Raw genomic sequence first — 25,043 nt, 5'->3', positions numbered from 1 at the left:
TGGCGGTTTTTGATTGAAGTTTGCTGTTTCCTTTTGGCCTGAAGTTTTGTTTGGCTTGAAGTTTAAAAAGTTTTTTTGCATGTATATACTTTTACCCGATTGGGAATAAAATTTATAAAAGGTAATACACCATCTGGAGCTTCATTTTTTTCTACATATCTTGGCTGGGGCGAGGGGAGAGGAGACGGAGGGGAACCCCATCATTCCACCCACCCAGAAGCAGGACAAAGAGGTCGTTTTTTAGCCTGGAGGGCTCCACAAGTCTGATAGGTCTTGGTGCTATAAGGCACACATGACCCACAACGTTTGGTGAGTGATTGAATCTTACCCTTGGTATTTGGATTCACTATTTACACAAGACACCTGCACTTTATTTAAAGCGGAGTTCCAGCCATTTCACTCACCTGTCCAACGGTCCAGCGATGCGGCCGCCCGAAGCCTCGATCCTCTCCCTCGGCGCTGGCATCACTGCTGTGGGCACCCGGCTGTGACAGTTTGCGGCTTCACAGCCGGGTACCCACTGCGCATGCGCGAGTCGCGCTGCGCGTCTTGATTGGCCGGCAATCTTCTGGGACCTCTGACATGTCCCAGAAGATTGCAGGGATGGAGGGGGAGAGGAGAACTTCCGTTCAGGGCGCCGTGGCACTCCGAGCGGAAGTGGGAGCAGGTACATGTCAAAACTAGGTACCCGCTCCCACCCCCCCAAAAAAATGACATGCCAAATGTGGCATGTCAGGGGGTTAGAATACATAAAGCGGAAGTTCCATTTTTGGGTGGAACTCCGCTTTAAGGAAATTTTGCACAGAAGAACTATATTTACAATTTTGTGCATATATATATTTTTATAATTTTATTGGGACTTTCACTGGATATTGTTTTCACTGGAGACTTTGTATTTAAATTTATTGGATTACCACTACTTATGTTATTTAATCATTTGTATTTGTATATTTATATATTTATTTAGAGCAAGCGCTATAGGTAGCCTGTTTTTTTAGACTACTTACCTTCACATGACCCTTTTACTATAGCAGCTGCTAAATATTAATTTTAACCACTTTAGAACCGCTCACAGTAATACTACTGCGGCAGAGTGGCTCGTTATCGTCTGACGACGTAGTATTAACGTCGTCAGACACTCCCCCTTCTGGGCGGCGCTTGCGCGCCGCCGGAGGCTCGCTCCCGCTGTTTTCATTCACAGCGGGAGTCGGGCCAGGGGAGGAGCAGCGGCGATCGCCGCTGCTCTTACCCGATCGTCGGGGATCGAGTCTGGAGATCCGCCCGCTGTGTGTAAACACAGCGGGCGGATCTCCATAGTGACAGGGAGTGACAGATCGGACTGTTCAGCATAGCTGGACATCCGATCTGTCCTTCTGTCACACAGTCACCTCCCCCCCTGCACCAGGCATACATTAACCCCTCCTTCTCCAATAAAATTAACCCCTTCCCTGCCAGTGTCATTTTTACAGTAACAGTGCATATATATAGCACTGATTACTGCAGTAATGTCACTGGTACCCCCAAAAGTGTCAAAAATGTCAGTCAAGGGTCCGATCTGTCCGCCGCAATGTCGCAGTCCCGCAAAAAAAATCGCAGATCGCCGCCATTATGCGTTAAAAAAAAAAACACCAAAAATTACAGAAATCTTTCCCTTTGTTAGTAAACGCAATAACTTTTGCGCAAACCAATCAAAATACGCTTATTGCGATTTTTTTTACCAAACATATGTAGCATAAAACAAATTGGCGAAAATTTTTTAAAAAAATTGGTTTTTACATCTTTTTTGGGGGGAATTTCATATAAAAAAATGTTAAAAATATTGTTATTTTTTCAAAATAAACGCTCTTTTTTTGTTTATAGCGCAAAAAGTAAAAATCGCACAGGTGATCAAATACCACCAAAAGAAAGCTCTGTTTGTGGGAAAAAAAGGACGTAAATTTCGTTTGGGTACGGCGTCGCACGACCGCGCAATTGTCAGTTGAAGTCGCACAGCGCCGAATCGCAAAAAGTGGCCTGGACGGAAGACAGCTAAATCCTCCGGTGGTAAAGTGGTTAATTATCACAGGAATAATTTATTCACTTAATTGTAAACCTTTCACTTCACGGATTTTAAAGCAAGCGCTGTAGGTAGCCTAATTTTAGACTACTCACCTACAGCAAAATCAATATACCGACTGAAGGTGCTTCTATATTCAAAAGGGACCACTTCCCCTTGTTCACAATTTGTGCTATATGAAGAACAGTCCTTATGCGCAAAATTGCAAATGCAATATCAATAACGAAAATTAGTCCTGTGACTTATAAAGTGCTCAGTGCTGTGAAAAAAAAGGTGCCTTCTCATGGTGAGGTAGCAAGAGGAAAAAAATCCACCACCAGATGTCCAACACACTTATCAGATGACCCCTTGGGGTTTAGCCTTGGTAAGCTGTATGCTGTAAGAGGTCTCAGATAAGATGGACTTCCGTCACAACTCTTATGGTAATCTATCCACCTAAGGAGACTGGTAGATTCTTCCTTCACTGCTTCACTCTCAGACCCCACACAGACCGATCAATAAATACGAAAAAAGGAACTTCATGGCATAGTACGTATATTCAGTTTAATAGGGGAAAAAAAGAGGCCACTTACATCAGGTAAACGAAAAAACAGCTTTACAGCATCGCACGCCGGTTTGCGTTCCGGCTGCGCTCCAAAGAACCCGGAAGTGACGTGGGCGTAATCCGCGGACCCGACTGGTTTCGTCAGACTATGTGTGAGGTCATCAGGGATCACTATTTATTTATTTATTTGTGAGCGCTGTCCTCCCCCCTTTTTTTTCAAAGTTAGAAAACACCCCCTAGGCTCACATTTAACCCTTTGACCACCCCTGAGTTTACCCCCTCCCCGGCCAGTGTCACTATTACAGTAACAGAGCATATTTTTAGCACTGATTACTGTAGTAATGTCACTGGTACCCCCAAAAGTGTAAAAAATGTCAGTTAGGGGTCCGATCTGTCCGCCGCAATGTCGCAGTCCCGCTAAAAATCGCAGATCGTCGCCATTACTAATAAAGGAATAAAAATGACATAAATCTTTCCCCTAGTTTGTAGACGCGATAACTTTTGCGCAAACCAATCAAAATGCGCTTATTGGGATTTTTTTTACCAAAAATATGTAGCAGAATACAAATTGGCCTAAAAAGGATGATAAAAATGTGATTTTTTTTTTTTTTTTAAGGAATGTTATATAGCAGAAAGTGAAAAATATTATTTTTTTTCCAGAATCGTCGCTATTTTTTTGTTTATAGCACAAAAATAAAAAATCGCACAGGTGATCAATTACCACCAATAGAAAGCGCTATTTGTGGGGGAAAAAGGACATTGATTTTATTTGGGTACAGCGTCGCATGACCGTGCAATTGTCCGGTAAAGTAACGCAGTGCCGAATCACAAAAAAATGACCTGGTCATTAAGGGGGTAAATCTTCCAGTCCAGAAGTGGTTAATGTGACTCCAGTTCCATCTGAATACACTGAGAACCAGTTCTCTAATGTAACTAACACCCCACTTTCGCCCTGTGGCTCCCTACTTCCGCCCTGTGGCTTCCCACTTCCGCTGTGTGCGTTCCACGGCCGCTGGTTGCCATAGTAACGCACAGCGAGTTCCTGGACGCCAGATAGTGACTGAAACACGTTTATTCCAGTGTGGAGCCAGAGTCACCACTAGAGGGCGGCCGCCTGCCGTGCAAGAGGAAGAAGTGCTCTCGGCGGCCATATTGTTGTAGATCACAGTGTACTAGTTTTAACCCACTAAAATCTATTTTGGAAAAAAAACGATAGAGTTAAATTGGATAGATAATATAAAGAGTAAAGTGTTATTAAGTGTAGCTAAGAAAAAACAAAATTCGAAGTTATGATCAGTCTGAAGGGGGAAGTAGCCATTTTGTCGTAGTCCTGTGCAATAGGGGAGGAGCTCCTGTATTGCTACAATCCTCCTGCTGGGGGTGTGAGGATGGAGAGTGTGTGCCCAGTGAGGAGAAGGTAATAATGTCTTCTTATTATAGGATAAGGGGGTTCTAGCATTGGATGGGGGGGATCATGTCACCTCCACAAATCCTCATCTTTCTGCAAGTCCTCTGATGTGTAGAATATTAGATAGGGGGACCCTGCTGTTGCTGAGGATGATGGCGCTAGGGACGTATTCTAGAAAAAAGCCGCAACCCGCATCTTATAGAAATACACCAATTGGTTAGGAGCTCTGTGGCATTTGACCTGACTCTCTGGCGGCCATAATTACCAGATCTTCATTCTACTTGGTGCCATTGGTTGAATTGGCGTCCTCAGTTGGCGCATGGGCCGGCGCGCAGCATAGAAATTGGAGAGGAGCAGGTTACGCTCACTTCTCCTCGTCCCCTCATTGGTGGAATGATCAGATGGGGAAGGGTTCTTATGGGCAACAGGCCCTGCAAAACAGGGGCGGCCATATGCCCAACAGCTGCCACCTGCACATCTCTTACTGACCCTTCACCCTGTGCAGAGGGCACTTCTCTATCACGTGCCCAACAACCGTCCATAAAAGTCCTATCCTTGGCCCCTGGTAGAGAGGCGTTTCTACCTTTTAGAAGTCTTTTACCATTGGTTGTTGAGGGTTACACCAGTCCTGTTGCCACCAGGTAAGTCACCACAATGCCCTTCGCCTAGAAACTTCTAAAGGGAGTTCTGAATGTTCTCAATTCTATTACGTACCCAACAACCGTCCATAAAAGTCCTATCATTGGCCCCAGGTAGAGAGGCGTTTCTAAGGTTTAGAAGTCTTTTACTATTGGTTGTTGAGGGTTACACCAGTCCTGTTGCCACCAGGTAAGTCACCACAATGCCCTTCGCCTAGAAACTTCTAAAGGGAGTTCTGAATGTTCTCAATCCTATTACGTAACGTGCCCAGCAACCGTCCATAAAAGTCCTATCCTTGGCCCCTGGTAGAGAGGCGTTTCTAAGGTTTAGATGTCTTTTACCATTGGTTGTTGAGGGTTACACCAGTCCTGTTGCCACCAGGTAAGTCACCACAATGCCCTTCGCCTAGAAACTTCTAAAGGGACATCTGAATGTTCTCAATTCTATTACGTAACGTGCCCAACAACCATCCATGAAAGTCCTATCCTTGGCCCCTGGTAGAGAGGCGTTTCTAAGGTTTAGAAGTCTTTTACCATTGGTTGTTGAGGGTTACACCAGTCCTGTTGCCACCAGGTAAGTCACCACAATGCCCATCGCCTAGAAACTTCTAAAGGGAGTTCTGAATGTTCTCAATTCTATTACGTACCCAACAACCGTCCATAAAAGTCCTATCCTTGGCCCCTGGTAGAGAGACATTTCTAAAGTTTAGAAGTCTTTTACCATTGGTTGTTGAGGGTTACACCAGTCCTGTTGCCACCGGGTAAGTCACCACAATGGCCTTCGCCTAGAAACTTCTAAAGGGAGTACTGAATGTTCTCAATTCTATTACGTAACGTGCCCAACAACCATCCATAAAAGTCCTATCATTGGCCCCAGGTCGAGAGGCGTTTCTAAGGTTTAAATGTCTTTTACTATTGGTTGTTGAGGGTTACACCAATCCTGTTGCCACCAGGTAAGTCACCACAATGCCCTTCGCCTAGAAACTTCTAAAGGGAGTTCTGAATGTTCTCAAATTTGGTCATGTGACCTTGCAAGTCAGGAATATGTATGTGTTATCTGCAACACCTGCTATACTGCGCCCTTCCTTTCTTCCTACTTCTACTTCACTAGATAATCTCTAAAACCAAGATGTCTAGGCGTGTTTTCTTTACCCTTACATAAATAAATGTCATTTTTTTTAATTGTAGGTATGGACAAACAAACATTTATTAAGCTAGAAAAGGTTTATGTGGAATGCATCTAGTAGACCATTCAAGGATGGAGAAGGAGCGGCGTCACATGACTGAGAGGATATTAGACCTCACCCTGGAGATCATCTACCTGCTGAATGGAGAGGTGAGGAGGATTCTGGGAGGTCACATGACATCACTCTTATCTCTATTAATAAAACACAGAGCTGACTGGAGAGGTGAGGAGGATTCTGGGAGGTCACATGACATCACTCTTATCTCTATTAATAAAACACAGACCTGACCGGAGAGGTGAGGAGGATTCTGGGAGGTCACATGACATCACTCTTATCTCTATTAACCACTTAAGCCCCGGAGGATTTGGCTGCTAAACCACCAGGGGGTATTTTGCGATTCAGCACTGCGTGACTTTAACGGACAATTGCGCGGTCGTGCGACGCTGTACCTAAACAAATTTGACGTCCTTTTTTTCCCACAAACAGAGCTTTCTTTTGGTGGTATTTGATCACCTGTGCGCTTTTTACTTTTTGCGCTATAAACAAAAAAAGAGCGTAAATTTAGCAAAAATAACAATATTTTTCACATTTTTTATATGAAATTCCCCAAAAAAAAAATGTAAAAATCAAAATTTTTTAACATTTTTCGGCCAATTTGTTTTATGCTACATATGTTTGGTAAAAAAAATCGCAAAAAGCGTATTTTTATTGGTTGGCGCAAAAGTTATTGCGTTTACTAACAAAGGGAAAGATTTTTGTCATTTTTGTTGTTGTTTTTTTAACGCGTAATGGCGGCGATCTGCGATTTTTCTTGCGGTACTGCGACATTGCGGCGGACAGATCGGACCCTTGACTGACATTTTTGACACTTTTGGGGATACCAGTGACATTACTACAGTAATCAGTGCTATACATATGCACTGTTACTGTAAAAATACACTGGTAGTGAAGGGGTTAACTTTATTTGAGAGGGAGGGGCTGTGTGTGTCCCTAGGGGCGTGATTCTTACTGTGATTGGCTGTGACTTGAGGTGTAAGGACACTGATCAACGGTTCTACACAATAGAACCGTGTGATCAGTGTTTTTACACCGAGGAGAATGACAGGCAGCTTGTTTACACAAGCTGCCTGACTTTCTCCCTCTCCCCCGATGATCGCCGAGTGACCAGCGGACATCAGGTCCGCCGGTCACACGCGCGGGGGAGTCCGTGACCGCAGTAAATTTACTTGCGGCGGTCGGCAAGCGGTTAATAAAACACCTAACTGACCGGAGAGGTGAGGAGGATTCTGGGAGGTCACATGACATCACTCTTATCTCTATTAATAAAACACAGAGCTGACCGGAGAGGTGAGGAGGATTCTGGGAGGTCACATGACATCACTCTTATCTCTATTAATAAAACACAGAGCTGACCAGAGAGGTGAGGAGGATTCTGGGAGGTCACATGACATCACTATTAACTTAACCGATTGCCGACAGCCGCACGACTATTTACTGCGGCGGTCAGCCCCTCACAGGCAGAGCGATGTAATACTATGTCGCTAGCCTGTGAGGGTCTAGGGAGCGAGCGCGCGCCCCCGGAGGCGCGCTCCCACGCGGTCACGGACCCCCCTGCTCATGTGACTGGCGGACCCGATGTTCGGCGGTCACTCAGCGATCGTCGGTGCAGAGGGAGAAAGGCAGACGGCTAATGTAAACAAGCCGCCTGTCATTCTCCCCTGTGTAGGAATGGTGATTATACAGTTCTACTATGTAGGACTGTTGATCACTGTTCCTACACCTCAAGCCACAGCCAATCACAGTTAGAATCACGCCCCTAGGGACACACATAACCCCTCCCTCTCAAAAAAAAGTTAACCCCTTCACTTCCAGTGTCATTTTACAGTAACAGTGCATATGTATAGCACTGATTACTGTAGAAATGTCACTGGTACCCCCAAAAGTGTAAAAAATGTCAGTCAAGGGACAGATCTGTCCGCCGCAATGTCGCAGTATCACAAAAAAAATCGCAGATCGCCGCCATTACGCGTTAAAAAAAAAACAACAAAAATGACAAAAATCTTTCCCTTTGTTAGTAAACACGATAACTTTTGCGCAAACCAATCAAAATACACTTTTTGCGATTTTTTTTTTTTTTTTTTAACAAACTTATGTAGCATAAAACAAATTGGCCAAAAATGTTAAAAAATTTTGATTTTTACATTTTTTTGGGGGGGAATTTCATATAAAAAAATGTGAAAAATATTGTTATTTTTGCAAAATTGTCGCTCTTTTTTTGTTTCTAGCGCATGATCAAAAAATCGCACAGGTGATCAAATACCACCAAAAGAAAGCTCTGTTTGTGGGAAAAAAAGGACGTCAAATTCGTTAAGGTACAGCGTCGCACGACCGCGCAATTGTCTGTTAAAGTCACGCAGTGCCGAATCGCAAAATAGGCCCTGGTCAGGAAGGGGGTAAAATCTTCCGGGGCTTAAGTGGTTAATAAAACACAGAGCTGACCGGAGAGGTGAGGAGGATTCTGGGAGGTCACATGACATCACTCTTATCTCTATTAATAAAACACAGACCTGACCGGAGAGGTGAGGAGGATTCTGGGAGGTCACATGACATCACTCTTATCTCTATTAATAAAACACAGACCTGACAGGAGAAATGATAGACTATATTGGCTAGGGTTATGGACCCCTGACCATCACACATAAATGAACTAGATGGACTTACAGTTCCAAAGCTACAATATCTTCAACTTTTCTGGGAGGGCATTCTACAAGATTTTTAAGTGAGCCTGTGGGAACTTGTGAGGTTCGGTATGAGAAGACCTGGCCTACAATTAGCTAATTTAGTCCAGAGGCAGTCAGTAGGGTTGAAGCAATGGCTCTGTGAAGGCCACTTAGGTTCCTCTACACCAAACATGAGAAACCATGTCTTTATGGAGCTGGCTTTTAGCCCAGGGCACAACCATCCTGGAACAGAAAAGAGTCTTCCCCAAGGCTGGAAGCCCACCATTGCCTGAACTGTCTGTGAATGCTGTAGTATTAACAGTAACCTTCAATGGAGACACCCGAACTCAATCATTTGGAAGGGTGTCCACATACTTTTGGTCATGTAGTGTAGATATTGTAATGAACCATAATTATTTTAGTTTGAATGGTGTCATAACTTGGTGTTTTTTTCTTTTTCTTTTTTTTTTACCTAAAGAATTATATAGCTTTCAAGCTGTCTGATGGCTTGGTTGCTTCCGAAATGATGAAGAAGAATAGCCCGGTTATAAATCCTTTATGTCATGCCATGGGAAAAAACTACACAAAGGTTCAAGAAGTCATCCGTAAGATCATTGATCTGCTGACGGGAGAGGTGAGCGGTGCCAGGAATTCTGGGACATTATCCAGTAACAGACAAGGGATGTGTCTGGATGGTGACTGTATCATTGTGTGTGTCAGGTTCCTATAAGGTGTCAGGAGGCCGCTAGCTATTTCTCCATGGAGGAGTGGGAGTATATAGAAGGACACAAGGATCTCTACAAGGACGTCATGATGGAGAACCGGCCGCCCCTCACATCACCGGGTAAGAGGAGACTTTCATTTCTTGTATTGGTGATCCCCCTAGATACACACATCCTCCGATATATGGCCATAGTATGTCAGGTTCCTATAAGGTGTCAGGATGTCACAGGTTGTATCTCCATGGAGGAGTGGGAGTATATAGAAGGACACAAGGACCTCTACAAGGACGTCATGATGGAGAATCGGCCGCCCCCCACATCACCGGGTAACAGGAGACATTCATTTCTTGTATTGAGGATCCCCCTAGATACACACATCCTATGATATAAAGACATAGAAACAATGTATTCAGTCAGTGTGTGTGTTTCCTACAGATGGATCCAGTAACAGAAATCCCCCAGAGAGATCTCCCCGTCCTCTGTATTCCCGGGACTCCACACAGGAACATCAGGAGATCCCTCAGGAGGATCAGGTAACATAAAAATGTGCTGTAAAGCACTGTATGGCTGATACCATGCATCACCCCGGTACAAGCACGCAAAGCCAACCGACGTAGGTCTACGTCGCTGGTGGTAAAGTGGTTAATTGTATTATTTTTTATCATTTTATTTTATTTTTTTACAATGTCACTGACTATTACTCTGTCCATTCAGAAAAAGGAAGGAGCTGGTAAATTACATATTTACCGACCCCTTCCTGGTTCTCTGTTATGACACATTCCCAGGAGAGCACACAGGGGCCCAGAGACAGCAGAACACAAGTGAACTGGATAGGAGGGGCGGCGGGGGCAGCATACAGAGGAACCAATCTCCTCCATTTTCAGGAGGAAAAAGGAGGACAGTGATTTCTCTACATGCTGCCCCCGCCGCCCCTCCTATGCAGGTGTACTGGGGAGCCGCACAGGCCCCCTGGAGCATGGGGCCCGGTTGCAATTGCAACCCCTGTAGTTACGCCCCTGTGATGATCCGAGGTGTGCTGGCGAATATGTGCATTTGATCTGTGATGTTTCCAGTTCCAACTGATTGTTGCTACAGCACCTGTTACTCCTAAAGCCCTATCCAAGAAAGTGTGTGATGGGAATATGGATGCTACTGATTGGAGGGAAGGGACACACGCCCCTTCACACAGGAACAGAGCTGAGGCTATCAATCACAGACTGTGTGCTGGAGTTCCCTCCCCTGCCACCTTTTATCACTTGCTGACAGCAAAACTTGTCAGAAGTGATTCATGCTGAAAGCAGAGGAACAAAGCAGCAGACAGGAATGGCACTCAGTGCTCTTATTTTAGACAAGCATACACTATAGAGGGAAATGCTTTGTTCATATTTCATGTCTGAGGTTTACAACTACTTTAAAGATGAGGGTACCAGTAAGGGGGACTGAAGTTCCTTTATAAGGTGTAATAAATTTATTTGTGATCAATAGCCATTCTTATGAGCAACGCATCTCCTACGTTCAGAATAATAGGAGGATTGTAAAAAAATCTTCTTTTTCAGGTGCAGCTGGATGTAAATCAGACTGATTGTAGAGCAGAAGCTAAAGAAGAAGCAGAAGAGCCCTATGTGAGTGGTGATGAGTCCTATAAGGAATGGGAGATCCCTCCAGAGATCAGCACAGGTGAGTAATAAACAGTAAATCCAGAGAAGAGCCCCAGATTCTACTTGTTCAGTCACTACAACAATCTCTTCTTCTCCCCTCCTCTGTCAGTAGACAGTAATGGGGGGGACAGTATGTGTCAGTGGGGAAGTCAGGAGCCATCAGTCTCTATTACACTCCGGCTCTCCTCCTCACATCATGTCAGTAAAACGTGACCAATGACCCCCCACACACACTCTGAGGCATAATTAGAACCTTCAATGCCCCGTTGAAACCATGAAGGGCCCCCTGTCCTGCAGCTGGGGGGCCCTTGCCTCCAAACCCAGTGGCGAAATGCCAGGGCCCGGTCATATGTGTGACCTTTGTGACCCTGGTAGTTCCGCCACTGGTGTCAGTAGATTTTTATTTTTTTTATACCATTTTCTTTTTTTTTTAACAATATAATTTTTATAAATTATTTTTTTAAATATTTTAGGAGCCCTTTTGGGGGGGGGGGGTGAGAGATCAGGGGTCTAAACAGACCTTCGATGTTTTATATTTCAGATAGAGACAGGAGATTAAATCACAGAATGAATGGACAGGAATAGCTCTGTGCAGAGCTTCCTGTCTATTCATAAACTGAAGCATAGTAAACACAGGTACTGATCACTGACTCATTTCAGACAAGGAGGATTTACCGACCCCTTCCCCGATCTCTATCCTGACACATCCCCTGCAACAGCCAGCGGGAGAGGGTAGGGGGAACCTGGCAGCGCGGGAAGGAGGTGGGATAGGAGACAGTACCGGAGAAAAGCAAAGGGACCCCAGAAGAGTGGGGGGGAGGGGGGTTGCAGTAGAGAGCACAGGGGCTGGAGAACAGCAAAAGGGGGACCTGGAGAAGAGCATGGGGACCAGAGAAGAGTAGGGGCAGGAGAGGACACAGAAATTGCCAGGGAAGATCACAGGGGGGCCAGGAGAGCAGAGGGGGTCTGCAGGCAGCAGAAGGAAGCTGCACAGGAGGGGCGGCATATAGAGGAACTGATGCCCTTCATGTTCCTCCTGCAGCTGCTGAATGCCTGCGGGAGGGAGAGGAGGAGAAGCAGGTGGAGGAGGAACATAAAGGGCTTCAGTTCCTCTATATGCTGGCCATACAGGCCCCCTGGAGAATAGGGCTGGGTCGTAACTTAGACCCCTGCGGCTACGCCTCTGTTCTGGGGTCTCTCATACACCTCAGTACAGGGGGCTTCATTCTTATCTATTCACAGACACCAGAGCCTTTCAGTGGAACATCAAGGCTGAGGAGGAGGAAGAGGAGGCGGAAGTAAGACAAATCAAGATTGAAGATGAGGAAATTCCTTTGGAGATTGGCATGGGTGAGTTACAATCACTAAATTCAGAAGAAAATGAACACATTCCATGCATTGAACCCTATTAAAAGAGGAACCCAAACAAAATTACTAATCAGTAATTTTACACCTAGGGTCTTTCCTAAACCACCTCCCGCCTGGCCTATAGTAAAAAAAAAAGGGCTGAGCAGGAGCACTGTTATCCCAGGTGGAGGTCATATGAAGTCATCACATCTGCACAACTCTTAGGCCCACCAGACACAGAGGAACTCAGATTGTTGTACCGAGACGCTGTGGGCAGGCCTATTACCATGTGATTGCTGTGACCAATCACTGCCATGACATGTCAGTTGTCAACAATGGCTTTCAATCATAGTCATTATGTGTACTATTGTGATATTTGTGATTGGTCACAGTGATCACATAGTACACGGCCAATCACAGTCGACTTTTACTATGTGATAGCCAATGACAGCATCACAGTAGTAAGCAAGGTTTCATAAACGAAACCTTTGAACAGTGTACCAAGCCACTGTGGGCAGCCCTACTACCATGTGATTGCTGTGACCAATCACGGCGATCACATGTCAGTTGTCAACAATGGCTTTCATTCATTCATAATCATTATGTATACTATTGTGATCTTTGTGATTGGTCACAGTGATCACATAGTACAAGGGCCAATCACAGCGGACTTTTACTATGTGATAGCCAATGACAGCATCACAGTAGTAAGCAAGGTTTCATAAACGAAACCTTTGAACAGTGTACCGAGCCACTGTGGGCAGCCATACTACCATGTGATTGCTGTGACCAATCACGGTGATCACATGTCAGTTGTCAATAACGGCTTTCATTCATTCATAATCATTATGTATACTATTGTGATCTTTGTGATTGGTCACAGTGATCACATAGTACAAGGGCCAATCACAGCGGACTTTTACTATGTGATAGCCAATTACAGCATCACAGTAGTAAGCAAGGTTTCATAAACAAAACCTTTGAACAGTGTACCGAGCCACTGTGGGCAGCCCAACTACCATGTGATTGCTGTGACCAATCACTGCGATCAGTTGTCAACAATGGCTTTCATTCATTCATAGTCATTATGTATACTAGTGTGATCTTTGTGATTGGTCACAGTGATCACATAGTACAAGGGCCAATCACAGCGGACTTTTACTATGTGATTGCCAATCACAGTAGTAAGCAAGGTTTCGTAAATGAAACCTTTGAACAGTGTTAGAGATTGCTTTTTGCAGTGATGATCACCGTAATAAGCAATCATAGTATTAAAAAAATCCTGATCACCTTCCCAGAGCAGTATAGTATCACTATGGTGACACTGTACTGCTTTGTCATAGTATGGAAAAATGATGTTACGAAAACATTATTATTTTTTTTTTTACATATTGTCACCAGTCAGTGTCCCTAATCACTGCCACACCAGTCATATTGAAGTGGTTAACCACTTCCACACCACCGCATAGCAGATATACTGGCGGCCCTCCTGCTCAGTATCAGGTATATATACATGATTCTGCACTTTCGCCTACGGGGGCGCGGGCCACCAACAGGCCGCTTCTGCTGTGATTACTTACAGCAGAAGCCGATCTGGGGGTGCCGGGCACTGGATGTCTGCCGGCGCCCGCTGATCGTTGGACAGAGACACAGAACAGAGCTCTGCATGTCATCCTGTAAACAAGGCAGAGCTCTGTTCTGTCAGCAGGGATCTGATGGATTTTCTTTCCCTGTACTGATAAACAGTGCCCTGATTATCAGTGTAAACAATGTACTCACTGTGCCCTGTCAGACTTTCCAGTTATTGACTCTCCTTTCCTCACATAGAGACAGAGTGTGAGGAAAGGCATGCCGAAAACCGGCAAGTCTGTTTACTTGTGACCAGCTGTGGTTGGACACAGCTGATCACATGGTAAAGGACCACTTCGATTGGCCCTTTACCCTGATCTGTGATCAGTAGTGTCCAAAGGACACAGCGGTCACAGAGTGGGCTCAATTCAGGTTCCAGGGGGTGTGCGGGTGGCACACACATGGGAAGATGTCCATGGACGTCCTCCCAGAACTGGAGAGCCATGCTGTAGCTATCTATTGGCTACAGAGTGGTAAGGAACAGGTTAAAAAAATAAAGGTAGTAACAACTATTTAAATTTATCACATGGTGATATTACCGAAACGGGCTCAAATGCTTGATTGAATTAGGTGTAGGTAGTTTTAAAGGGACCACCAGAAAATTGTCATAAATGGCTAATTAATTCTTCAGACAGTATTGTATTCATTTTATTAACAAAGATAAGAGTGGTGTCATGTGACCTTAAAACTGTACTTCCTATTCTTCACCCATTAATTTTTTTCTGCAGATGGACAACAGAAATGGAATAACCCAGAGAAACATCCAACTGGCTGTCCAGAAATGGAAAATGACATCAGAGATCCTCCAGGAGAACTCTCCATTAGTCAAAATCTCCATCCCGTCCTTCCCAGTTCAGACCCATCATCCTATACATTTAGGGCCACTCTTCCTGGTCACTCCTATCCCATCACTCCACATATGGATCACAGTGAAATGTTCCCATGTTTTGTCTGCGGGAGATTTTTTACCCAAAGGGCGATACTCATCTCTCACCAGAGAAATCACACACTGGAGGGCCCCTATCTTTGTTCAGTATGCGGAAAATGTTTTGCCAGGAAAGCATATTTTATCGACCATGAAAGAACTCACACTGGAGAAAGGCCCTATTCTTGTTCTGTATGCGGAAAATGTTTCAATCAGAAGTCTGCTCTCGTCACCCATCAGAGGATCCACACAGCCGAGAAGCCGTATCCCTGTTCCGAGTGCGGCAGATGTTTTACCCAGAAAGCCCATCTTATTATACACCAGAGGACACACACTGGGGAGAAGCCATATTCCTGTCCGGAATGTGGGAAATGTTTCAATCAGAGGTCATCTCTTGCCACCCATCAACGAATTCACACGGGGGAGAAGAGATACCCATGTTCGGAGTGCGGGAAATGTTTTTCCCAGCTGGGAACTCTTATTACACATCAGAGGATTCATACTGGTGAGAAGCCATATTCATGTTCAGACTGTGGCAAGTGTTTTACCCGGAGAACCTATCTTACCGACCATCAGAAGACTCATTCCGGTGAGAAGCCCTTCTCATGCTCTGAATGTGGAAGATGTTTTAGTCGGAGGGCCAAACTTATCGAACATCAGAGGACTCACACAGAGGTGAAATCATAATCATTTTTGGACTGTGGGAAGCTATTGACTGAAAAGAATTCACCTGTTTCTAATGAGTAAACGTATCTGGTTAGACATTAGTAGGTTCATGTAGCATTGAACTGTCTTCAAAGAATATAACTGTGGACACCTGACTTGATCACACGTGCTGTATATGAACTTGCCGGTCATCTCATTCCAAAACCATAGGCATTAAAATGTAGTTGCACCCCTTTCCCCCTTCCCCTTGTAGCTTTAATAGCCTCCCTTTTTCTGGTATGACTTTCCACATGATTTTGGATTGTTTTGTGGAACAGGTGACCTAGCTCGCAATCAGTGTTCCAATTCATCCCAAAGGTGTTCAGTAGGGTTGAGGTCAGGACTCTGTGCAGGCCACTCAAGTTTCTCCACAACAGACTCTTGCACAGGGGCACAGTCATGGTGGAACAGACAAGGGCCTTCCCCAGATTGTTACCACAAGAATTAAAGTGCACAATTATTTATTTATTTATTTATTTCAGGTACTTATATAGCAGCGCTTTACATATATACGTTACACATTCACATCAGTCCCTGCCCTCAAGGAGCGTACAATCTAAGGTCCCTAACTCACATTCATACATACTTAGTAGGGCCGATTTTTTTATACAGGATCCAATTAACCTACCAGCATGTCTTTGGAGTGTGAGAGGAAACCAGAGTACCCAGAGGAAACCCACGCAGGCACAGGGAAAACATTCAAACTCCAGGCAGGTAGTGTCGTGGTTGGGATTCGAACCAGCAACCCTCTTGCTGCTAGGTGAAAGTGCTAACCACTACACCGATGTGCCGCACAATTGCCTACAACAGGGCCCAAGAGGGCTAGGCATGTGGCTAATTCACGATTGGAGGGATGCCGTGTTTGGCATAGCACCCGTGGCTGAGAAGCAGTTTCCAGGAACATCTGGAGGGAGGCAGGGCATGCCGTGTTTGCAATAGTACCGGTGGCACATGCAGGGACTCCCACTAGCTAGCGCCAGCCAAGTAATTGCCGCATGGTTGGATCTAGGGGGGTTCTAGGGTGGGCTGCGCCACCCCAAACTTCAGTTACGCTATCCACAAAGCCCTCTGCCCTTAACCCCCCCTCTACCTCTGACACTAACACACAGCACATAGTTGAAATTTGATCATCTGCCAAACTTTTTCTGTTAATTAGCTATCCTTGGGCCTCTATCACACTTTGCAATTTTGAATTGCGAGCAGAATCACTGCGATTCTGCCCACAACTCCAAATGGGACAGCAGTTATGGTAAAGCACACCATGAAAAGCTTGTTGTCCAGAAAGAAGCAGGAGCTTCTTTTGGGTGACGGCTTCACAAGATGCGTTTTGCAACGATTGATTCGCAATTCTGTCACGTTACAATCACAGAAAAATTGCACCACGTTTGAGGTGCCATTAAGAATGTGATATGAAAGAAAAAGTAGTCTTAGTGGGTGTGATTTAATCATACAGGAGACCTCCAATCCTATTAGACAGATAAGAAAGCCAAGGACTCTGATCCATTACCTCTGAGGGCAAAGGATACTGGTACTTGGGAATATAATTGTGGATATGTTGAGGAAGGCTCCTGATGGGTGAGCATGACACAATCACTTCACATATTGAAAAAACATAGTTTATTAAATTTGCAATTCATCAATATAAAATAGACAAACATTTAAAAGAGAACAACATTTTCCATAGTACATTCCGTACAACAGTCCCGATAAATCTCACATGTGCCCTGGGACAGGTCTAAGAATGGATTAAGAATGAATGGCACCCTAACATGCTTAGTGTTCTATGCCACAGTTGCAATGTGATTATGAATCATGGGCAGAGTTGCCGCAATTCTGCCCCTGATTCAAAATTGCAAAGTGTGAATGAGGTCTTATTTTTAGTGTTTTTTTATGTTCGGCCTAAGACAATTTCTCTTCTTCCAATGTGGCCCCGGAGAGTCAAAAGAATGGACAAAAATGTCTTTTGTATGCTGTAGTTCCTTTACTGGAAACACCTGAACTCAATCATTTAGAGAGGTGAGCAATTCATTCAGGTGTGATGGTCAGCTGTCCATGTATCTTTGGCTGTATAGCATATCTCAGTTTCCATTTGGCATCATAAGATCCCTTGTCAGGATATGAAAGAGATGACAACCTGCACACTGGTATCGAAGCACTACACTGTATTGTTTTTTTGTATGTCTATTAGTCCACTTGGATGATAGAAGTATGCTTTTATTCCACCGTATTTTCTTTCCTGATTAAAAACTCAATATAAAAGTACAGTGCTAAAAAATATATATGTGATGATCATATATATACATTTACAGAACATTCATGAAAAATCAGTATAAACTAAGAAATTCTATGAGGATGCCCTATAAGGAGCCCTATGAGGATGTCATGTATGACGAAACACGTCAGGTTACAGTTCCTGCTTAGGTCATTCCATACTATAAGCACTGTCTTTCTGGAGATTTTTGTAAGTGTTCTGTAATTTTCTAAATGTGTTTTAAATGGTTTTACACTATGCGACTACTTGGCTTGTTTTCATATACTGGCTTAAAACTGGAGACACGGCTCATCTAAGGCAGTGATGGCGAACCTTGGCACCCCAGATGGTTTGGAACTACATTTCCCATGATGCTCATGCACTCTGCAGTATACTTGAGCATCATGGAAAATGTAGTTCCGAAATATCTGGGGTGCCAAGGTTGGCCATCACTTATCTAAGGCGAGGTCCATTCCCATTGGAACTGTGGTGATACATTGGGATATCCATATTGAAGATTCCTAAGTGATTGGGGCTTCCAGGTTGTTGATATCTATCCCTGCATGTGTGACTCATTTCACCACTTGCCGACCGCTCACATTGAGCGTACTGCGGCAAAGTGGTTCGTTATCGTCCAGCGACGTAGTACTACGTCGCTGGACTCCTCCCCCTGTAGGCGGAGCTCGCGCGCCGCCGGAGGCGCGCTCCCGCTGTTTTCATTCACAGCGGGAGTCGGGCCAGGGGAGGAGCGGCGGATATCGCCGCCGCTCTTCCCCGATCGTCAGGGAATCTAGTTTGGAGATCCGCCCGCCTGTGTAAACAGAGCGGGAGGATCTCCTAAGTGACAGGGAGTCACAGATCGGAGTGTTCAGCATAGCTGAACCTGCGATCTGTCCCTGTGTCACTCAGTCACCTCCCCCCACACACGTCAGTAAGCACCAGGCATACATTAACCCCTCCCTCTCCAATAAAATTAACCCCTTCCCTGCCAGTGTCATTTTAACAGTAACAGTGCATATATATAGCACTGATTACTGTAGTAATGTCACTGGTACCCCCAAAAGTGTCAAAAATGTCAGTCAAGGGTCCGATCTGTCCGCCGCAATGTCGTAGTCCCGCAAAAAAAAACCGCAGATCGCCGCCATTACTCGTTGAAAAAAAAAAACCACCAAAAATGACAGAAATCTTTCCCTTAGTTAGTAAACGCAATAACTTTTGCGCAAACCAATCAAAATACGCTTATTGTGATTTTTTTTTACCAAACATAGGTAGCAGAAAACAAATTGGCCAAAAATTTAAAAAAAATTTGATTTTTACATTTTTTTGGGGGGAATTTCATATAAAAAAATGTGAAAAATATTGTTATTTTTTCAAAATTTACGCTCTTTTTTTGTTTATAGCGCAAAAAGTAAAAATCGCACAGGTGATCAAATAAAAGTAAAAGAAAGCTCTGTTTGTGTGAAAAAAAGGACGTAAATTTAGTTTGGGTATGACATCGCACGACCGCGCAATTGTCAGTTAAATTCGCACAGCGCCGAATCGCAAAAAGTGGCCTGGACGTAAGACAGCAAAATCCTCCGGTGGTAAAGTGGTTAATGTATGGTACATGGGTCCACAGCTTCTGGGAAGGGCAATACCCTTTTCCATGGTGGTGGGATTGTCACATTGGTATCTGGATATCCCTGCCTTCATTCATCTTTTACGCACCTTATTTTAAGCACTTTTTTGGAATGTGGATTCTATATGGACACTTTTTTGTTGTGATTATGTGGACTGTTTTCTTCATGAACTTCTTAGTTTATACAGATTTTTCCTGACTGTTCTGTAAATGTATATATATATGATCATCACATGTATATTTTGTAGCGCTGTATTTTATATAGAGTCTTTAATCAGGAAAGAAAATACGGGGGAATAAAAGCATACTTCTATCATCCAAGTGGCTTAATAGACATACAAAAAACAATACAGTGTTGGTGTAGTGCTTCGATACCAGTGTGCAGGGATATCCAGATACCAATGGTCACCATTGTGACAATCCCACCACCACAGATAAGGGTATTGTGCTTACCAGAAGCTGTAGACCCAGGTGCCTTATGGTTAGGGTTGCCACCTCATCCCTTTAAACCAGGGCACATATTAATCACACAGGTTCTGAAGCTGATAAACTCACTTAGTGCCTTATGTGCATTATATTAGCCGCAGAACCTGTGTAATTAATGTGTGTCCTGGTTTAAAGGGATGAGGTGGCAACCCTATACTACGGTAAATGAGTCACACATGCAGGGATAGATATCAACAACTTGGAAGCCCCAATCACTCAGGAATCTTCAATATGGATATCCCAATGTATCACCACAATTCTGATGGGAATGGACCTCGCCTTAGATCAGGGGTGTCCATACTATGGCCATCCAGTTGTTCAGGAACTACAATTCCCATCATGCCTAGTTATGTCTGTGAATGTCAGAGATTTACAATGCCTCATGGGACGTGTAGTTCTGCAACAGCTGGAAGGCCGTAGTTTGGACACCCCTGCCTTAGATGAACCGTGTCTCCGGGTTTTAGTCAGTATGTGAAAACAAGCCAAGTAGTCGCACATAGTGTAATACTATTTAAAACACATTTATTAAGAAAATTAGAGAACACTTACAAAAATCTGCATAACAGACAGCGCTTATAGTATGGAATGACCTCAGCGGGAACTGTAACTGACGCGTTTCGTCACACATGACATTGTCATTGGGCTCGTTATAGGGCATCCTCATTGAACTTCTTAGTTTATACTGATTTTTCATGACTGTTCTGTAAATGTATATATATGATCATCACATTTACTGTATATTTTTTAGCGTTGCACTTTTATATAGAACTTTGTTTACACAATTTTTGGTCGATTGTGGTGCTAGCAGCTTTTATGTTATTTATTTTTTCATTAGCGTGGTAAATTATTTCTTTTTTATTTCTGATTAAAAACGTCAGGTTTGTCCCCGTTGGTTCTTATTTTCCCAAAGAATTCGATTTTCAGTTAAAGTTAATGTGGAACTCAAGCCAAAGGTTTTTTTGGATAGTGTGTGGAAGTGTTTGGTCCTCTTCCATTCCTTGTAATAGGAATAAAAGTAATAAAAAAAAAAAAAACAAAGCATTAAAAGCACCCCCCTTGCACGCAGAAGTGAGCGCATACGTACGTCGCGCCTGCGTATGTAAACGGTGTTCAAACCACTATTGTATTGGTATTGTTGCAAATGTTAGAGTGAGAGCAATAATTCTAGCCCCGGACCTCCTCTGTAACTCTAAACTGGTAACCTGTAAAAAAATTTAAAGCGTCGCCTATGGAGATTTTATAGTGTCAAAGTTATATGTTAGGTATCTATTTACTCTGCACAACATTATCTTTCACATTAGACAAATAAAATTAGGCTAACTTTAGTGTTTTGCTTTTTTTTTAATTAATGAAACAGTTTTTGTCCCCAAAAAATGCTTTGAAAAATTGCTGCGCAAATACCATGTGACCCCCTGAGTAATTTTCTAGCAAAGAAATTATGATTTTTATATGTAGGAGAGGAGTGGCAGCCCCGATTCCCTGAGCCTGGGGTCCCCTGCTGGTGCCTCAGGCTTCCCCTCTTCCCTGAGTGTCCCCACGGAGAGGCACCCATGCCTGTTTCCGAGTCCTGCTGATTTGTCCATTGACACAAACAGCGAAACTTGCTCCCCCCCCCCCGTTCCCGGGTCACATGATTTGATTGACAGCAGCAGGAGCCAATGACTCCTGCAGCGATCAATCTGTCCAATGAGGAGAGAGACAGCCCCTGGAGCCACTGTGCTCGTGCACATCGCTGGATCGAATCGTACTCCGGTAAGAAAGGGGGGGTGGTCTGGGGACCGGGCGCTGGAGCACAGACAGTTTTTCACCTTAATGCATAGAATGCATTGAGGTGAAAAACCTTAAGGATTTACAACCACTTTAAAAGATAAACCATAATGTCAGTGGTTTGATTGGGATAATATCTTCACAGCAACAAGAAGCGTAGAGGCTATGGATCGGCGATGGTGGAGGATCGTGTTCACACTTTTATATGAATGATACACCATGGTGGAAGATGCTGGCTTGACTACTACTTTGGGACTTTTTTCATTTATCTAATGTTTTGTTTCATTTTAATCTGAAGTAATGCATTTTGTCTTATACACAGTGATTATTGCCAGTGATTGTTTTAGCCAGGTGCTGAAAGACAGAAGGGTGTCGGAGTCGGTGATTACTACGCTGGTGAAGGCTAGGAAATCTACTTCCAGGAAGGTTTATCATCTAGTTTGGAAGGCATACATTACTTAGTGTGAGTCGCAGGGGGTTTCTCCCCGCTCCTTTACTGTGTCTCGCCTGTTGGAGTTTCTACAATTGGGTGTAGATCAACGTTTGGCTCTGGGCACCGTCAAGGTCCAGATTTCCACCTCGGCTATTTTTTTCCAAAGGCTGTTGGCGGCGAAGTCGTTGGTTCACACTTTTCTGCACGGAGTTCGCCATCTTGACTCCTCCGGTGCGATCCCTGGTACCTCAATTTGGTTCTGTCAGTGCTTCAAAAGCCTCCTTTTGAAAATATTTGAGAAATTCCTCTGCTCACTCTGTCGCAGAAGGTAGCTTTCTTGGTAGCTATTACTTCCGCATGTCAGAGTTGGCTGCGTTGTCCTGTCGATCGCCTTACTTGGTGATTCATAGGGACAAAGTGCTGTTCCTTTCTAAGGTTGCCTCTGGGGTTTCATTTGAATGAAGACATTGTGCTACTGTCCTTATGTCCTAAGCCGAACATCCTAAGGAAATTGCCTTACATTCCTTAGATGTGGTAAGGTCGATTCGGGTTTACCTAGCAGTGACTGAAACAATTAGAAAATCCGATTCTTTGTTTGTTCTTACTGATGGACGTCGTAAGGGGCAGGCCGCATCTGCTGCGACCATTTCCAAGTGGATCAGGCAGACGGTGTTGCAGGTCTACTTCATTAGGGTCAGGTTCCTCCTTTCCCTGTTAAAGTGCATTCTACGAGGGTACTTAGTGCCTCCTGGGCCTTCCATCATCAGGCGTCAGGTGTGCAAGGCGGCTACGTGGTCATCTATACACACATTCACAAAATTTTATAAGGTGTACTTGCATCTTTGGATGCAGCGTTTGGCCGCAAAGTTTTGCAGGCTGCGGTTGCAGAGGCTTTCGCTTCTTGAGGGTGAAAATGTTTTCCTAGTGGTGAACTCCAGTTGTTCCTAGTTGAGGTCCTGTTGTTGCCTGGTTGGCTATGTTTAGCCTTATGGGGAAACAATGTGCTTGCAGATTGCATATGGATTAAGCATCAGTGTGTGTAAGACAGAAGACCTGCCAGATGGATTTGTGTGATTGTGGTTGCCTAGCTGACCAGTCAACTAACAAACCGATAGGTGGTGGCAAGTTTCCCTAAATCATGTGTGCCTAGGGTGTGTTTGGAGCAGTTTAAAAGATAAAGTGTGTCAGGATTTCAGCCCACATAATGGCTTGAGGGTTCTCAGAAGTTGTGCTAATTACTAAACTTCTTCCAAACCCTTATGGTGTGAATACACGATTAGAATATCACCCGATCATTCGACCACCGACTTTTGAAAAAGTATTTGTCAGTCGAAAACGTTGCCAACATACACGGTCCGAATATCGCCCGACCGTTGCCCGCCGACCATCGAAACAGTGTTCGTGTGTGATGAGGTTATACAGATTTAAACTGAACGACCTCAACACCAACGTATAGAATATCGTTCTTTCGCAAACGACACGAAAGAATTTTTCGTGTTTTTCAAACGGTATTTTTCATTCTCAATATCGATATCGCTCATTGATGGCTGGGCATTAACGAGTAGGATATCGGTCGATCGCTTGCTGAACGGAAATTTTCGGCCGATTTTCTTATCGTGTATTCCAGCCATTAGAATGCACCAGACTGCATGTTCATAAATAGGGTAAACCACCTAGATTTGGGTGAAGTCTCCCCTAGTGGTGGCCAGAGGTATTTTGTGCTGTAACAACAGTATCACACCTGCTCAAAGCAAGTTCATTCCTCCACTAAACAGGGTGCTTGCCTCGGTTAGTTAGTCACTGTAGGTCTGTGTCTTTGACATTTGGTGACAGCTGTGGAATATTGGAGTGTTTATGCTGTTTTATAGTTTTTTTCCTGTCTCCTGACTGGGGAACTTTGGATTCTCACTGGTTGATTTCCAGGACATGTGACGGATGGCTATACCTTAAGTATCAGGCAGATGGTGGTGCAGACCTACTCCATTAAGGGTCAGGTTCCTCCTTTCCCTGTTAAAGCCCATTCTACAAGGGCGCTTACTGCCTCCTGGGCATTCAGTCATCAGGTGCCAGTGGTTCAGGTGTGCAAGGCGGCTACGTGGTCATCTGTACAAACATTCACAAAATTTTATAAGGTGTACTTGCATCTTTGGATGCAGCGTTTGGCCACAAAGTTTTGCAGGCTGCGGTTGCAGAGGCTTTCGCTTCTTGAGGGTGAAAATGTTTTCCTAGTGGTGACCTCCAGTTGTTCCTAGTTGAGCTCCTGTTGTTGCCTGGTTGGCTATGTTTAGCCTTGTGGGGAATTCTGCGTTTGCTGTGTTTTTTCCCACCCCTCACGTTAACACTGCTTTGGGACATCCCACTGGTCTGAAGAATGGAAGCTGCGTCTGTCAGTGAACGAAAGAGAAAACTGGATTTATGTCTTACCGTAAAATCCTTTTCTCTGAGGTTCAATGACGGACACAGCAACCGACCTTCTGTTGGGTTGAGTTATTTGTTCTTCTGACACTGCTTGTTACAAACTAGTGTCCTACAGCAGGAAGTGATGGTATACCCTCTGGGACTGCCCCAGGGGGCGTAACCAAAAAGGGTTCCTCCTAGTCCTACTCCTAGAGTTGGGGAGCAGAAGCCCAATGGTCTGAAGAATTGAAGCTGTGTCTGTCAGTGAACCTCAGAGAAAAATATTTTACGGTAAGAGAAAAATCCATTTTTTTTAATTTTCTCCCTTTATTTAATAATAGTTGGCTTTTATTCTGTATGTCTTGTTTTTTTTTTTTTTTTTGTGAATTTATTTATATTACCGTATTTATCAGCGTATAACACGCATCTGCGTATAACACGCACCCAAATTTTAGGAGAGAAATTTCAGGAAAAAAACTGAAATTTGAAATAAACAGCTTTGAACTCAAAACATTTTTTTTAATCAAATGCAGTCTCACCAGTGCCCACGAA

General features: G+C 44.1%; 2 protein-coding genes across 2 annotated transcripts in view; one reads left to right on the top strand and one right to left on the bottom strand.

Annotated features, from left to right (window-relative positions):
- The window catches only part of LOC309564368 (uncharacterized protein), a 770,106-nt gene that overhangs the window by 454,104 nt on the left and 290,959 nt on the right, over positions 1-25,043 (bottom strand). The window lies entirely within an intron of this gene.
- LOC309563382 (uncharacterized protein) overlaps positions 1-25,043 on the top strand; it is a 109,514-nt gene that overhangs the window by 13,475 nt on the left and 70,996 nt on the right. The window contains exons 3-5 of the mRNA XM_082267776.1: positions 9,274-9,397; positions 9,711-9,808; positions 10,832-10,952. Coding sequence (XP_082123902.1) covers positions 9,274-9,397; positions 9,711-9,808; positions 10,832-10,952 — 343 coding nt within the window. The remainder of the gene's footprint in view (positions 1-9,273; positions 9,398-9,710; positions 9,809-10,831; positions 10,953-25,043) is intronic.

Source organism: Pelophylax lessonae (assembly GCF_965119305.1).
Source record: "Pelophylax lessonae genome assembly, chromosome: 9".
Taxonomy (NCBI): Eukaryota; Metazoa; Chordata; class Amphibia; order Anura; family Ranidae; genus Pelophylax; species Pelophylax lessonae.
The sequence above is the reverse complement of the archived record's forward strand: the minus strand, read 5'-3'. Positions and strand labels throughout refer to the sequence as shown.